Source organism: Cetorhinus maximus, chromosome 4 (assembly GCF_964194155.1).
Source record: "Cetorhinus maximus chromosome 4, sCetMax3.hap1.1, whole genome shotgun sequence".
In the NCBI taxonomy this organism is placed as follows: Eukaryota; Metazoa; Chordata; class Chondrichthyes; order Lamniformes; family Cetorhinidae; genus Cetorhinus; species Cetorhinus maximus.
This window is the reverse complement of record NC_135882.1, coordinates 97,428,635-97,445,834: the sequence shown is the minus strand read 5'-3', so window position 1 is coordinate 97,445,834 and position 17,200 is coordinate 97,428,635. Positions and strand designations below refer to the sequence as shown.

General features: G+C 45.8%; 1 protein-coding gene across 1 annotated transcript in view; it reads right to left on the bottom strand.

The window, feature by feature from the left end:
• Nucleotides 1-17,200, bottom strand: part of LOC144679777 (peroxidasin homolog) — a 660,879-nt gene that overhangs the window by 163,055 nt on the left and 480,624 nt on the right. The window contains exons 11-12 of the mRNA XM_078540527.1: nucleotides 16,070-16,186; nucleotides 1,278-1,436 (exon numbers count right to left, since the gene is read on the bottom strand). Of these exons, the coding sequence (XP_078396653.1) occupies nucleotides 1,278-1,436; nucleotides 16,070-16,186 (276 nt within the window). The remainder of the gene's footprint in view (nucleotides 1-1,277; nucleotides 1,437-16,069; nucleotides 16,187-17,200) is intronic.

The window sequence follows — 17,200 nt, the reverse complement described above, 5'->3', positions numbered from 1 at the left end:
GGGCTAACTTGAAAAATCAGGCAATAGAACTTGGGTCATTTCATAGGCATAAATAAGTATTTAAGAGTTCAATATGTTAGGCAATGTGCATGCACCCATTCCACACCAGAAGTATGTTTAAGGTCCCTCCACACAGACATCCGGGACACAGCTGAAAACAATGTTAGGCCCTTTGCAAAATTCGATTGCACATGACTGCTGCATGCAGTGTTTCATCAAGCAGTGGGGAGGGGGGGGGCTGCTAGCGGATGCCACTGGAAAGTTAGTTGAAGTATTTTTAGTTCCCTTACCATGGAGCCAAGATTCAATTGTGCACTGATCCACAGTTTTTATGCATGGGGGCCTAATGAAATTTTAACCAGCTCCTATTGGAAAGCTAATCAGACCTGGTTTTATTCACTAGCAGTGAAAATACAGGCTTCTGTTTGTACCTTCTTATGCTACTACAAGACCCTGCAAACATCCCCCTCCCACTCTTACCTTGCTGCTACGGGGCTTCTTCTAATGCTAATGGATAGCCTAGGAACTGCCTAGTTTTCATCCAGCGATTCTGACAGAATTAGCTGAATAGCTGAATACTGCCATTTTAATGGAAGCTCATCAGTTAAAATATGCTGGACCTCTGACTCACAATCTTATATGGATTGTTGTCTGCTCTCGCTAACCTTCCACTGGCTTTGCACAAGGGATAGCTTTCCCCATGGGCACACTGCTGCGTGCCATCATATTGGAGGAGAATTTGTGACAGCAGTGTATCCATGGCAGGAGAATCAGAGCACCATGGCAGAGGAGAATAGCCGATTGACATCACCTCCCACCCGACACACCCCTACAATATGTGTGCAATCCACATCAGTCCTATGAAGACCTCTCTGTGGAGCTGTGGAACTCAGTACACCCGATTTGCAAGACTCCTAATTTTACAGCCATTTAAATTAAGGGTTGAAAATTGTGAGTGTGCAAATCTGGTGTGCAGACCCTTGAACATAATTTCCTGATTTACACTCCAATCAAACAAGACTATCTTGCAATTCCAAGACTGCAATGGAGCACCTATTCTGACATTGGCAGTAACTCTTCAATAAGAATGCTTAAAATGGTATATATTATAATAAAAAATGTCAGTAGTTTTCTTTTAAGATTACAACACACAGGGCAGTGGTGACAATAGTTTATGTTGTTCACATCACTTGAATCTGGCTTTCTAACATGTAAAACTATCATTTATGCTTTGTATAGAACATGAAATATAACAAATCCTGTGTAAACAAATGTACCTTTGGGCCGCACTTTTAGATGCACTGGAACTAGGTTAACTTGTACGATACTGATAGCCTGGCACTCATACTGGCCCTGATCATGAGGGGCTACTTCCACAATTCTCAGTGTTCCTGTGGGTAACACTGCATGTCTTCTGTCATTGGGAAGCTGACCTCCTGTAATAGAAAGTAGGGAAGCATTTCCACAGTCAGCACAAAGAAAATTGTGAAGATAATAAATCATTAAAACAGCAATAAATATAAACTCTTTTTCATCAATGCTATGGGTTCTTTGCTCCATAATAATCATTGCTGATGCATTTTATTATAACGATGATTACAAAGAGGACAACAAGTTTTAAAAAAAAAATAAATGATTTGGCATTCCTGTGCAACATAACACAACCAGCATCACTCTAGCATGAAAATTTTCCTATTTATACAATTGAACTAGTTGTTATCTGGGACTTTTGAGTGTCACATATTCCATAAATTGTTCCTTGCAACAGTGAAAAACCAGTCAATCTGTAGATAGCTCTCCCTCTTTGTCTCCACCTGTGGTAAAGATATGAATTGAGCAGTCCTCCACAAAAGGAATAGCGGACCAGAAGGAGACATTTCAGCTTCTTGAATCTATTGTGTCATTAAATTAGATTATAGCTGATCACAACTCCATTTACCCGCCATTCTTCTATCCCTCTTGATATCCTTAACTAATACAAATCTATCGACCTCAATCATGAAAATTGGAATTGACCCAACAACCTTAGTCTTTTGAGGGAGAGAATTCCAGATTTTTATTACAGTTTATGTGAAAAAGTACTTCCTGATTTCGCAACTGAATAGCCTCACTCTAATTTCAATATTGTACCCTCTTGTTCAGGATTCCCCTGGAAGAGAAAATAGTTTTGCTGTATCTACATATTGAACCTTTTTATCATTTAAACATTTCAGTTAGATGATCCCTCAAACTTCCATACTCAAGGGAATACAGGCCAAATTTATGCAACCTGCCATAATTTAAACCTTTAAATTTGCTGATGACACATAGATAGGTTGGCAAATAAGTTGTCAAGAGGACAAAGGTGGAATGATCCCTGAATTGCACCAAGTGTGATAGCAGGTGTGAAAAATGGCATTTGTCTTGCTGGCAGAAATGGTGGGAGTTTGCACCGTATTGTCTGCTTCCCTGCTTCATTAATGATGCATTCACAGTAAGCACGCAAGATCGCTGGTGGGCAGGCTCAGATTTTCCTGCCACACTGTGACCTCAGCGCTTCCTCGCTCTGGGCGCTATATTTAAAGAGTATCAGAGCACAGCCTACTTCATGTTTACTGAACAGAGCTGCTCCAAGCAACAGATGGCCCCGAAAGCAAAGAAGACGGCAGCCCTCAAATTTTGTGTCGCCTCACCGGACAGAGGATGTTAGCCACCCAGTGCAGGAAAAGGATAAATGATCTCATCCATTCTGCCAGGGTAAGCCAACTGCCTCATTGCTCTCAGCTCACACACTCCCAAAGCTATCACCCATCCACATGGATCTCACACCACAAGGAACAACATCACTAACTCTCACATGCACCCTCACATCTCCTCATATCCTCTGGAGTTCCCATCCTCATCCTGCCCATGGCTCTGCTTACCACAGAAACATTCCATGCATCCTATCATCTGCTGCGGCATACACCCTGTTCACACTCTCTCCATCTGTTTGTATACAGGAGAAGCTGGCAGGGGTCCCAGATTCGGGGTGGAGTGGCCGATATTAGGCCTCTCACTCACTTTGAGGAGTGTGCCATTGCACTGGCTGGTGAGGACATGGTCTGTGTCTGTGGCGATAGTGAGGTTGATGATGAACACCCACATGAAGGTCCTACACCACATCATCCCTCTCTCAATGCAACTCTAAGTGCTCGCTCCTGTTTTTGACTCTGCTGCCATTCACTAATTATCTCTACTTCCTTTCACAGGGAAAGTGTGAACTTGTTCATTTTGGCAGGAAGAATAGAAAAGCAGTATATTATTTGAATGGGGAGAAACTGCAGAACTCCATGGTACAGAGGGATCTGGGTGTCTTGGTACATGAATTATAAGAAGTTGGTATGCAGGTGCAGCAAGTGATTAGGAAGGCAAATGGAATGTTGGCGTTTATTCTAAGGGGACTTGAGTATAAAAGTAAGGAACATAACAATATACGAATTAGGAACAGGAGTAGGAAATAGGAAGTGCTGCTGCAAATGTACAGGGCCTTAGTTAGACTGAATCTGGAGTACTGTGCACAGTTTTGATCTCCTTACTTAAGAAAGGACAGAACTGCAGTAGAAGCAGTTCAGAGAAAGCTCACTTGACTGATTCCTGGGATGAAGGGATTATCTTATGAGGAAAGGTTGGACAGGTTGGGCCTGCATTCATGGGGGGTTTAGAAAATTGAGAGTTGATCTTATTGAAACATATAAGGCAGAATTTTTCAGTCGGCGTGCGGGGGCGGGCCCGACACGCCAACACGTAAAATGATGGCGTGCGTCCCGATGTCATCGCGCAGTCTCACAATATTTTGTTCGGTGGGTGGGCACTGGTGTCAGCTGCGCGCCCGCTGATATGTATACGGCTTGTTAACGCCATTAAGAAAGTAATTCATGTAATTAGCAACGCTGCCCATCCAACCTTAAGGTTGACGGGCAGGCGAAAAGCCCAAGCGGCCTTCACGTTCTTTAGGGAACCTCGTCCATGAGCGGGATGAGGCTTCCTAAAGCTTTTATTAATTAAATAAAAAAGTTTGCATAAAAATAAAAACATGTCCCATCTCAGGTGACACAGTCACACGAGGGGACATGTTTAAATAAATTTTAAAATCATTTATTTACTTATTTTAATATCCGTTCAATCTCCCTGAGGCAGCTCCGTACCTCAGGGAGATTGAAGCGCTCTTTCGTGGGCATGCGTGAAAAAGCGCTGGCCCAGACTCTCCCTCCTCAACCCACCCGCACAGGTAGCGCTGAGTGCTACCAGTCATGTATTACACTGGGTGGGCCTTAATTGGCCCGCCCTCGTAAAATGGCGGCGCGGAGCCGATCGGGGAGCGGCGATCGGCTCTGCACCTGCCCCCGCCTGCCATATGAAAAATTCTCCCCATAGAATTCTGGGGGGACTTGACAAGGTGGATGCTGAGAGAATGTTTCCCCTTGTGGGTGAGTCCCATAACACAGTTTAAAAACTAGGAGTCTGCCATTTAAGATTGAGGCGAGGAGCTATTTTTTCTCTCAGAGGGTCATAGGTCTGTGGAATTCTCTTCCTGAGAAAGCAATGAAGGGAACGTCATTGAATATATTCAAGGCTGAGTTAGATAGATTTTTCATTGACAAGAGAGTCAAGGGTTGAAGGGGGATGGGGGGTTGGCAGACAGGAAAGTACAGTTGAAGCCACAGTCAGGTCAGCGATGATCTTATCGAATGGAGGGGTGGGGGGGCGGTGGGTAGGCTCAAGGGAAAATTCTGATGAAAAATCATTGAACTGAAATGTTAAATTGGATTCTGTCCAACCGTCAAGGCAGCCGCCAACAGCCTGCAAGTTACTGGGGATCTGGTTTGGGTCCATGATGGTGGTCAGCTGAACTTTATTAAATGGCAGCAAGCTCATGAATGTGGACAACCTGGGCTTGCCACTAGATCATGTGATGAGGGAGGGGGAAGACTCTGGCATTAGGGAGCCCACATTACCTGTTGTCTGTGGAGGAGCTGGCACCATATTCCAAGGACAGCCAGCCGTGTGTTGGAGTTGTAAATCGTCTTGCAGGCTTTTTCAGAAAGCTCCATCGTTTAAATCTCCAGAATTTGAATTTCTGTTGCTCCAGCACAGAAAGATGCTCCAAAGTCCCGGGAGAAGATTCCTCCACCATCATACAAGGTTCCTTAATGCCCTTTAGGGAAGGAAATCTGCCATCCTTACCTGGTGTGGCCTACATGTGACTCCAGACCCACAGCAATGTGGTTGACTATTAAAATGCCCTCTGAACAAGGGCAATTAGGGATGGGCAATAAATGCTGGCCTAGCCAACGACGCCCATGTCCCATGAATTAATTTTAAAAAAGGATCATTTGGTGGCATCAGCGAGTTCACCTGAGGTCTGAAATGTCACAGTTCACTCGGCACATCCGTCCAGCACTCACGGCTGAAAAAGGACAGGGTGGATGATTCCCATGCTGCCACTGCCTCTCCCTTTCATTGAAAGCAGCTTCCTATGTGTCCTCCCTTTAAGGGCCCAGATCTATGATGCCACTTTAAGAGATGGCCCCCTCTTCACCTCAGTTGTGCACTGCCCCTTTAAAATTTTGGAGCCAGTACTTCTGTGTTCTGAGTTTCCAGCCTGAGGCTCCGCCCCTCAGAGTGTCAGCTCAGTAAGTTTTTACACAGAGAAAATGTCTCCAAGATCAGTGCAGTGCTCGGTGACACAGGGCGGAATCGTGCCAGGTTTGCAATAAGTGCAGTAGCGGGTGTGAAAAATGGCGTTTTATCTGCCGGCCACAATGGCGGGATTACACGCTGTGCCATATCTAAACTGCAGCCGTGCACGCAGTCCTCAATGGTTGCAGCCCAGGACTGCTCCAGTGAAAGTCAAGAAGAGTTCAGTGACCCGTCACTGGAATGCTTTTTGGAGGCCCGCCGTGATGTCCTCCACCCCCACTCTGGCTGCAGGAGATCCAGCAGTCTCACCTCATCGGCTTGGGAGGTGGTGGCAGTGGTGCTCAGGGCCACGGTCTGCAGATAAAGTTGGCCATCCAGTGCGGAACGAGGGTGAATGATCTCATCTGTGCCTCCAAGGTACGGCAACCATCTCATCACTCTAAGCGTACACACCCACAAGCCCATCAGACATTCACTGGCATCCCACTCACTGCCAGCTCAAGGGACATCACAGTCACTCTCTCACACACACCCTCATATCTTCATCTGGCCTCATCTCCTCTGGAGACTGCCTCCTCAGTCCTCACCACCTTGAGGCCATTTGCACACATCAACATGTACCCTGACACACACCCTGGGTTACCTTCCTTCTCCAGTACAGCCCTCGCCCTGCAGCCTCTTCCTTTGCCTGATGCCATTTCTCTCCCTTCCCCAAGCAAGCCCTAGCCCTGCAGCCATTGAAAAGCCACCCACATAGGCCTGATCCAGTGGATAGAGACCCACCAGTGAGGCCCTCAGAAGTGATGTTGTGCGGCCTGCGAAGCCTGGTGCTGACGACCTCGAGTCCTGCCTGAAGCAAGATAGGCAAATGAACCTCGAAGTCCCAAGCGAAGTGCAGCTCGCCAGGTGCACGTCAATTATTTTCAGTTGTGAAACACGCCAACGTGCACGGATGATCCAGTGCGGGGCATCATTCCAGCAAGCGGAGCTTATAATGAAATGTTAAAGTATTAAAATTAGGTTCCCGACATGTGGCGGTGGGAAACGCAGCCCACCATTGACAGGTGGAGCGGACGATTGCAAACTGATTTCACAATGGCATAAAACCGATTTTTGCCCCCCCCGCCATATTGTTCGCTCAGGCCCGCCATGATGCCTGCCACCAAAAGGACTGAATAATTCCACCGCAGTCTCCTCGAAGTCAAAGAACTATCACAGTGAGTCATGGAAGCCAAATGTAAGTTGCCAGCTTTCACTGGCTGGGTTCCTGAAGGCACGAGAGTTGTATGTGAGTTTCACTAAACTGGGGAGGCAGGATTAAATCATGTTGAATTGCATTTAAATTATATGCAATTGGGTAATTAAGTATATCAATGAGATTCCTGCCGCTAACAGGCGAGTTTTGGTTTTGTTACCTCGCTGTTGCTGACATAATCACTTACAATTTTCCTGCCACTAGGAGTCTGACATTGGCCTCCTGTGTAATTCTCCATGTCCGATCTCCAGCTTGCCAGCTCCAGCAGACTCCCCAAAATACAGCCTGTTAACTCCGTTTCTTTCTCCACAGATTTTGCCAAACCTGCCGGGTATTTCCAGCATTTTCTGTTATTAACTCAAATGCCTTTGCTCCTCCACAGTTCCCAGTTTCTCATCAAGAAAATATTCCAATTGACCTTCTTTGAATGAACATGGATGATCCCACACTTCTCGACATTGGACTACATCTGGCATTGTTGTGCCCACTTTATCTTTGTCCTTTTATAATTTCCTTCTCACATTTGTACAAATTACTGTACATCCCAACTTAGCATCATCTGCTAACTACAATACAAAATGCTCTATTCATCTACATTATTGATATACATGGTGAAAAGTTGAGCCCCAGTCCAGATCCCTTGGAGCAATATGCCCTGCTAATCAGAGTACACTCTCTTTATCTTTACTTCCTGTCTTCTACCTCCCAACCAATTACCATATGGTAACCTCCAATTCCTTGTACTACTGGTGAGATGGTGGCATAGTGGTAATGTCACTAAACCAATAGCCTAGAGGGCCCAGGTTGATACTCTGCTTCAAATCCCACCATGACAGCTGGTGGAATTTAAATTAAATTAATAAATCTGGAATATAAAGCCAGTCTCAGTAATGGTTATCTTGACAACTATCATCGATTACTGTTAAAACCATCTAGTTAACAAATGTCCTTTAATGTAAGGAAATCTGCCATCCTTACCTGGTTTGCCTACATGTGGCTCCAGGTCCACCTATGTGGTTGACTCCTAACTGCCCTCTGAAATGGCCTAACAAGTCACTCAGCTCAAGGGTAATTAGGGGTGGGCACCAAATGTTGGCCTTACCAGTGACACTCACATCCCATAAAAGAATAGAGAGATAATAATCTCTGCTATGGAACCTTATCAAATGTAATCTGAAAGTCCATATAGATGACATCCTTAGGCATTCCCCTGCTCACTGTCAGGAACCTGCCTGGTATATTGGCAAACAGCTATCTGACTACTCTGGCATTTATAACCTGATACTGCCTGGAAGAATCAGCTCCCCCCAAATAAAACTGATGATAGTGGTGACTTTGATTGATGCAGGCAGCGCTGTTCTCCAGGTGGAAGTGAGCTGCAAGTTTTCAGCCAGCCGCTGATATTTTCCTTACAAGCTTTGGAGTAATGAGTGTGGAGGGAAGAGATGTGTTCTATCATGTCTGATTCCAAGGGTTTCAGACCTAGCCTCTTCCTCCCCATACAAATGTCAGTATTCCCATTGGAAAATCCACATCTTCATTGTAAAGTAATATTTTGAGTGGAGATAGGTGAAATTAACAACTAAATGCCCAAAGTACAAAAGCATATGCAAACAAAGTGATTTTCATTTAAATGAATTTCACTTAAAATGATTTTCACAATGTACTACTCAACACAGGGATGGCTTCCTGCACCTCCTAACACCACTTATATTGTGACATTAATTACTTGCAGTAGGTTTTCAGCAGGAGTAAATCAAAGGAGTTAGCCACACTCTCTTAACTCCATTTACACAATACAGATTGGAGTGCTGGCAGGTCTTAAAGGGGCCTGGGGTCTTTACAAGGGTAACTAAGGTGCAGTATTTTAGAGGAGGGCTTGAGGCAATAACCTCTCAGATCCCATTTTACTGTCCTAAAATGAGCAGCAATTTAAAGGGAAATCCAGGTTCCTGGATAATTTTATAAGTTACTTGGCAGCTACAGTGTCAACAATTTTGCGCACCTGACAGTTTCCTTCATTCCATTTTGTTCAAGTATAACAAAATCTGAATGGATCTCCAACTTAAATGTAGCAAGTGTACATTTCTGTTTCCGAGCATTTCATTGCTTTCAAAATATTTTTCTATCTGTTACCAGCACTGATAACAATAAAACCTTGATGCTATCTTTTATGCAGTTTACCAGGCATCCGATAGGAATCAATTTGTAGTAATCTGTGCATCCCCAAGATCTCTGCATCTGTACTGATGGTTCTTTCTGCTCTATCTTGAAATGATCGGGGACAGTAGAGAACATCATCTGTTCCAAATCTCTTGCAATGGTTTCTTCCCATCCAATTATGACCAGGCCCCCATGTAAGCCTTAGTTTAAGTCCTAATTTCAATTATGCGGCCCTTTACTCCACTGAACTGTTGTTCTGAGCACAGTTCAATTTTAAAATGATTGCTTGTGCTGAATCTAAAGAGAATAGGTTATACCTGTTCACAAGGCTTTGGGCAGAAGCTCCCCCCGCCCCCATCAGTGGGATTTGGCGGGGAGCATTAAATCAATTTCCCAACATCGGGAAAACAGTTTGGGATCTTCCAATCCCAGCATTCATGGCATGTTGATGGCGGGTTGGGTCTCCCGCTGAATCTCATGCATGCACATTAAAAGCATAACAGACCAGAATCGTGAGTCCCCATCAAATCATCCATCCCGCAAATGAGAATTCATGCCATTCTGTAACCCGAGCGGACATTTGTGGACTGCGCCCAGTGAGGGAGAATTTTAAAGCTCTTACCTGGAGTGTAAACTGGCTGCACCACTGGAGCCGGCCGCGGGTATGGTGCACAGAGGAGAAATGGGGCGGTCCAGGAGAGACAAAGCAGGGTTAGGTGTAAGGCATGAAGGTGGGGTGGTGGTGGTTGCAAGACACAAAGGTGGGTGTCCAGAGGAAAAGAAGGCGGGGGGTGCGGGGGGTGCGTGGTGAAGAGCATAAGAGGGGGCTCTGGATGGAATGAGGGGAGGAAGGCAGGCATGAAGGGGAAGGGGGTGAAGGGAAGGATGAAGGGGGAGGGAGGGGGTGCAGGGTGAGGCCAGAGTGCTTTAGAGATGGAGGTCAGTTGATTTGATGTTGGGATCCTGGGGGAGAATTGGGGTGCTGGTGATAGGAGGAGATGGTGACTGTGAGAGGGGAAATGGGATGTGGTAGAATGGGAGGGTCAGGGTCAGGGTCCAGGTGTGGTGGGTATAGTTTTCATTGAGGGGTCATTGAGGGAGACAAGGATGGTGTCAAAGGAGTGGGGAGGACGAGGGTGGGCATAGGAACGGTGACCGGGGTGCGCTCAGTGGGGAGGTAAAGCATGTGCAGATTAACAGTGATAGGGTTCAAGGTAATAGGGGGAGGCTCAAGGGTGACCGAGGGGAGAGCGAAGGTGACATCGGTTGGGGGCAGGGGTGGTGTCAACAGTGATTGGGGGGGATCTTGGTAGGTGACAGGGGGAGGATAAAAGGTGGTGGAGACAGTTTGAAATGAAACACGCACCATCCTGAGACAGAGCCATCTCTAGACCAAGGCAACACCCTCAATGTCCATGTGCAAAACATTGCTAGGGGAGGGTCTGCTCAGGTGGGTGGAGTTCACAGTCAACACAACTGGACAACTAAAGGGAAACCCTAATAAGCATGTGGAGAATGTAGGAGAGCTTTCTCATTTGCTATTCCTCACTATTTGGTGAAGGCCACGCAGCAGCAGGTCTGGCCCAGAGGGTTCTCATGACAATGATATCCCAGCAAGTTGTAGAGCTTCACTCTGAGCCATTGACCATTGGCTCCAGGCAGAGTGGGAGAAGAAGGAAGGAAGGGGGTTGCCTACAAGGGGCATGTAGGTGAATGGCAGTCACGACCGCAAACTTCCATCCTCCCGGGGAATGGACGTGCCTGACAAGGGCTCATATGGTTAGACTCATAGAGACTCATAGGCGTTTACAGCACAGCAGGCCATTCGACCTATCCTGTCCATGCCAGTCAACAAAGATCTAACAATACTAATCCCATTTTTCAGCACTTGGTCCATAGCCCCGGAGGCTATGGCAATGCAAGTGAATATCGAAATACTTCTTAAATGTTACGAGAGTTTCTGACTCAACCACCCTTTCAGGCAGTGAGTTCCAGACTCCCACCACCCTCTGGGTGAAAAAGTTTGTCCTCAACTCCCCTCTTAGCCTTCTACCTCTCGCCTTAAATCTATGCCTCCTGGTTATTGACCCCTCTACTAATGGAAAAAAGTGCCTTCCTATCCACCCTATCTATGCCCCTCATAATCTTATACACACCTATCAGGTCCCCTTTCAACCTTCGTTGGTCTATCCAATCTTTCCTCATAGGTCAGACCCTCCCGCCCAGGCAGCATCATTGTAAATCTCCTCTGCACCCTCCCCAGTGTAATCACATCCTTCCTATAATGTGGTGACCAGAGCTGCACGCAGTACTCCAGTTGTGGCCTAACCAGCATTTTATACAGTTCCAGCATAACCTCTCTGCTCTTGTATTCTATACCTCGATTAATAAAGGCAAGTATCCCATATGCCTTCTTAACCACTTTATATACCTGCCCTGCTACCCTCAGGGTTCTGTAGATATGCATACCAAGGTCCCCCTGATCTTCAGTGCTTTCCAGGGTCCTACCGTTCATTGGGTAATTCCCTGCTTTGTTAGCCCTTCCCAAGTGCACTACCTCACACTTTTCTGGGTTGAATTCCATTTGCCACTGTTCTGCCCACCTGACCAGTCCATTGATACCCTCCTGCAGTTTACGGCTATCCTCCTCACTATTTACCACCCTACCAATTTTCGTGTCATCCGCGAACTTCTTGATCATACCCCCTACATTTAAGTCCAAATCATTTATGTACTCTATAAACAGCAAGGGCCCCAGCACCGAGCCCTCCAGAACCCAGCACCGAGCCCTCCGGAACCCCACTGGAAACAGACTTCCAGTCACAGAAACATCCTTCTACCATCAACCTCTGCTTCCTGCCTCTCAGCCAATTTTGGATCCAACATGCCAATTTGCCTTGGATCCCATGGCCTCTTACTTTCTTGACTAGTCTGCCATAAAGGACCTTATCAAAAGCCTTGTTAAAGTGCATGTAGACCACATCAAATGCATTACCCTCATCAACACTCCTGGTTACGTCTTCAAAAAATTCAATCAAATTTGTCAAACATGACATTCCCTTAACAAATCCAAGCTGACTATCCCTGATCAAGACCCCTGATATCTCTTCCCTTGCCTCCCTCAACAGCCTGGTCTCATCTCATCTGGGCCTGTGGATTTATCCACTTTTAAGGCCATTAGTACCTCCTCTCTCTATGTTAATTTCCTCTAATATTTCACAGTCCTCCACCCTGATACCTATACCTGCGCCATCATTTTCCATTGTGAAGACCGACACAAAGTATTCATTGAGGACTGCACCCACATCTCCCGGATTCACACACAGATTACCTCTATGGTCCCTAATTGGCCCTACTTTTTCCCTAGTTATTCTCTTGTTCTTTATATATTTAAAAAAAACCCTTTTGGGCTTTCCTTTATTCTATCCACCAATGCTTTCTCATGCGCTCTCTTAGCTTTCCTAATTTCCTGTTTAAGTTCCCCACTGCACTTCTCACCTTAGTAAGATTTGCCTTTCCCCAGTTTAGAACTTTTATTCCCAGCCCAACCCTATCCTTTTCTGTAACTATCCTAAATCTAACTGATTTAGCTGGTCACTATCTCCAAAATGCTCCCCTACTGATACGCCTTCCAATTGCCCGGGCTCATTTCCGAATATTAGGTCCAGAACTGTTCCCCCCCCCCGCCAACGGTTGGGATTTCTACGTACTAGCTAAAAAAGTTCTCCTGGATGCAACTTAAGAATTTTGCTCCATCCCTACTTTGCACACTAAAACTATCCCAGTTAATATTTGGGTAGTTAAAATCCCCTACTATTTCTGTCTTATTGTTCTTACACTTCTCTGAAATTTGATTACTTATTTGATCCTCTATCTCTCCCTGACTGTTTGGGAGCCTATAGTACACACCCAACAGCGTGTTTGCCCCTTTTGTGCTTTTTACTTCTACCCATATGACCTCATTTGATGACCCTTCCAGGATATCATCCCTCCTCACTGCTATAATTAATTCTTTGATCAATATTGCGATGCCCCCTCCTCTTCTATCCCCCTCTCTATCTCGTCTGAATACCCTATAACCAGGAATGTTGAGCTACCAATCCTGCCCTTCTTTTAGCCAAGTCTCAGTGATAGCTATGATATCATGCTCCCACATGCCTATCTGTGCCTTAAGCTCATCTGTCTTATTCCTCAGGCTCCATGCATTAAAATATATTCCATTTAGCCTTGCTAAACTCTCTTTCTTATCTAGCCTATGGCTCCTCTGCCTTCCAGACTCACTTACTAGCGTTTTAACTTCTAATTCCATCTCAACTTCCTTCCCCTCTAAGCTACTTTTCAAGATCCCATCCCCCTGTCAACTTAGTTTAAATTCCCCACAAGGATGTTGGTCCTGTTCCTGTTCAGATGTAACCCATCCAACTTGCACAGGTCCCACCTACCCCAGAAATGATCCCAATGCCCTAGGAATCTAAATCTCTCCTTCCTGCACCATCTCTCCAGCTACGCATTCATCTCCTCTATCCTTCGGTTCCAATATTCACAACTGCGTGGCATCGGGAGTAATCCGGAGATAACTGCCTTTGAAATCCTGCTTTTCAATTTCCTACCTAATTCCCTAAAATCTGCTTGCAAGTCCTCATTTCTCTTTCTTCCTATGTCATTGGTATCATCATGGTCCACGACCTCTGGCTGTTCACCCTCCAACTTCAGAAGCCCTGCAGCCATTTTGTGACATCCTTGACCCTGGCACCCAGGAAGCAACATACCGTCCTGGAGTCACGTCTACGGCCGCCGAAACACCTGCCTACTCCCCTTACTAACGAATCCCCTACCACTATTGCCCTTCCACACTTCTTCCTCCCCCACTGAGCAGCTGGACCACCCACAGTGTCACGGCCTTTGCTCTGGCTGGCCTCCACAGAGGAACCATCACTCTCACCATTTTCCAAGGCTGAATAATGGTTTGCAAGTGAGATGTACTGGGGGGATTCCCTTGCTACCTGCTTGGTCCCCCTTCTTCTGTCTGGCGGTCACCCACTCCCTCTCTGCTAGCACTTCCTTAAGCTGGGGGATGACCACATCCTGAAACGTGCTATCCACTAACCTCTCAGCCTCATGAATGTACCATAGTGCCCCAGCTGCTGCTGAAGCTCCAAAACCCGGAGCTCGAGTTGCTCCAGACCGAGGAACATCCTGCACACATGGTCATCCAGACCGCCAGGAGCGTCTAGGATTTCCCATCTAGCGCAGGATGTGTAAATCATGGGACTGAGCTCCCCAGACATATCTTAACTAAATAGAATATGGACTCTTGCTTTTATTTTACCCTTACTCCTACTTGAGTAAAGACTAGATGCTAGATCCTCTAGATAGACTAGATCCTCTAGGTGCTGCTGACTGCCTGTCCCAGGGTCTTCCTCTAGCACTCTCCTCTAGGTGCTGCTGTCTGCCTGTCCCAAGGCCCTCCACTCGCACTCTCCTCCTTAGTCTTTCAATTGTGGAAAGGTCTATCCATTGAGTCTGGAGTGCAGTGGACGCATGCTGAATAGTGTGAGTGGGAGGCCCCTCAAACATGGCAGTCATCCCTCTTGTCAAAGAGTGATGCCTACATGCACAGCCATACATTAGGGAGAGGAAGACCCATCTTTGGTCCACCCCTGGAAGGCATGGAGAGCACATGACCATTCAAATTACTAGGAGCAAGAATGAATCCAGGAGACTTCCAGACCATGGCTGTCACTGCCTCTTCCTACTGTGGGCACGTGTCTGTGCGGTAAGTACCATAGTGTGAGCCTGAGCCTAACTAGATCTATGAGCCATTGAGGTGTGTGTCTGGAGGGTGCAGATGAATGCTGTGATGGCTGTACAGGTGAGAAGCCATCCTTTTCCTCTTTCGAGGTCTCCTGCAGGCTGGGGTTGAGCTCAGGTGCACCGCAGAAAGTCACCAAGGCTCCTGGGACAGCACCCTCCAACCCGCAGCTCTACTAGCTAGAAGGGCAAGGAAAACAGGCACATGGGAGCAACAGCAGTTGCCTGCTGTGTCTTCACTGTGGCTGGGTGAAAACCCTGCAATCCCCTTGCAAACAGCACATCACAGGGGTTCAGTAAGGCAGCAGGCCATCATGTTGTCAAGGCCATTTAGGGATGAGCAACAGAAATGCTGGCTTTAAGTGATGCCCAGGTCCCAAAAAACAAACACAGGTGTGGTGAGGTGGATTGGAAGAGTAGAAGGTTCACTTACCCCAGCGGCACAGATTAAATCACTAACCCTTTTCCTGTACTGTAGGGCGGTCCTCTGTAACCCACGGATACTGACCGCCCTGGCTACCACCTCCCAGGCCGCAGTGGTCAGCTGGGATTGTCTCCTGCGACCATCCCTGGGGAAAAGGAAATCCCAGCCTTTCCTGAACTGCCTCCAGGAGCTGCGTCGCTGAAGTGGGGAGCCGTGGCTTGCTGCCATCTCCTGTTCATCCTTCCCTTCTTCCCGTTAGTGAAGGGCTGTCCAAGTGCGTTTTAAATATGGCACCTGGACATGATGGCAGGCACCCAACTTCATGCCCATCCCTCCATGAGACTTGATGTGGATAGCACACATGCATAACTAATGAGGCGGGGAGTGCATGATTGCACGTAAAAGCCCACCCCGCTCCACAGCACAAATTACTCTCGCTTTATCATCCCACCACAGAATTTATGGCAGGAGGTGAAGTTCTGTCCTTTGTGTTAAAAGAATCTGTGAATGGTAATCAAAACCTTAAGAAAAGGAAGCTTTGAAATGTTGAATGCTGAAATTTAAAAAGTGTAGCAGTTATCTGTGAAACAAGTATTTGATTTGAACAATATCACTCTTGAAAACACTTGCAGATAGCTTATTAAGTAACAATAATACAGCCTGAAATTTAAGTGTAAAACATTATTTTGAATCAATTATAATACAACCCAAATGTAATATGCAATAATTGTGAAGGTCCACGTCCTGTAAAATACCTGCTTTGGTCCAAGCGATGATTGGAGTTGGATTACCTTCAGCTGCACAGTCAAAATCGACCGTACGCCCCTCAGTGACTTCCTGGTCCTTTGGTTTAACTGTGAATCTAGGGGGAGCTGGATATAAAACAAATGTAATGATTAACATTGAATACTATCAATAGATAAATCCAGACAAAATAAACCTAACAAACTCATGTATTGCAGTGCTTCTTTAGGTTTACATAAAGCCAATGAAGCATTACAGCTATAAATAAAGCATGATATGTTATCCAACCATGCAGAGTATCTGAACACAGATAAATGAACGCATACCTAAAAATTGATCTGAATCACTTAATTATTCTAGATTTGGCAGTCATATAAGTTAATGGAATTGGCTATAAATAATATTGTGGCTGCAGAATCATTTCATTTGTTCGCTAACTAACATACTAACACTTGTAGTGTGCACATTGATTCAGCAGAAAATCATACACTTAAATGCATTTGGTATGAGAATAAGGTCTAGATTTTTTGGACCAATTAGAGCAATAGCAGTGGTTGGGATTTTTGCCTACTTAGATGATCCCACCACCCTGTTTCCTTTGCAAGGGTTGGGAGCTAACATCATATACAGGCCAGGTATAGAGTTTGAATCTTGAGTTGGGTGAGAATGATGAGGAAACAGCAACTGTCTTTTAACAGACAGTAATAACTCTACTGTGCTGAGGAGTCCATGGACTAAAATTGAACAGTCTAGTCTATAAAAGATCTATCATTCTGGAGAATAGACTTCATGTACAAGCAGTGGAGACAGTCTCCTCTCATTAGGTTGCAGATATTGAATAGGTTGAAGGGATCCACAAACTACATCAGTAATGTCATGAAGAAGATATGGAAGAACAAGGTGACTGTTGAAGCCCAAGAAATTTGTGCAGTATCAAAATTTCATAAGGAATTCCAAAAGGCTATTGTTGTTCCATAGTCACAGCTATGACTGCATACCCTGAAGAGTACTTTCCATGGACTTAATTGGGAAGATTTGGCTTGCTCTAATTCAGACCATTAGCCCAACTAAGGTTGTTCTTGTGATAGTGGCAATAGGGCTGCATCAATTCAACTCACTCCAATGCCTGCACAAGAGGGAAC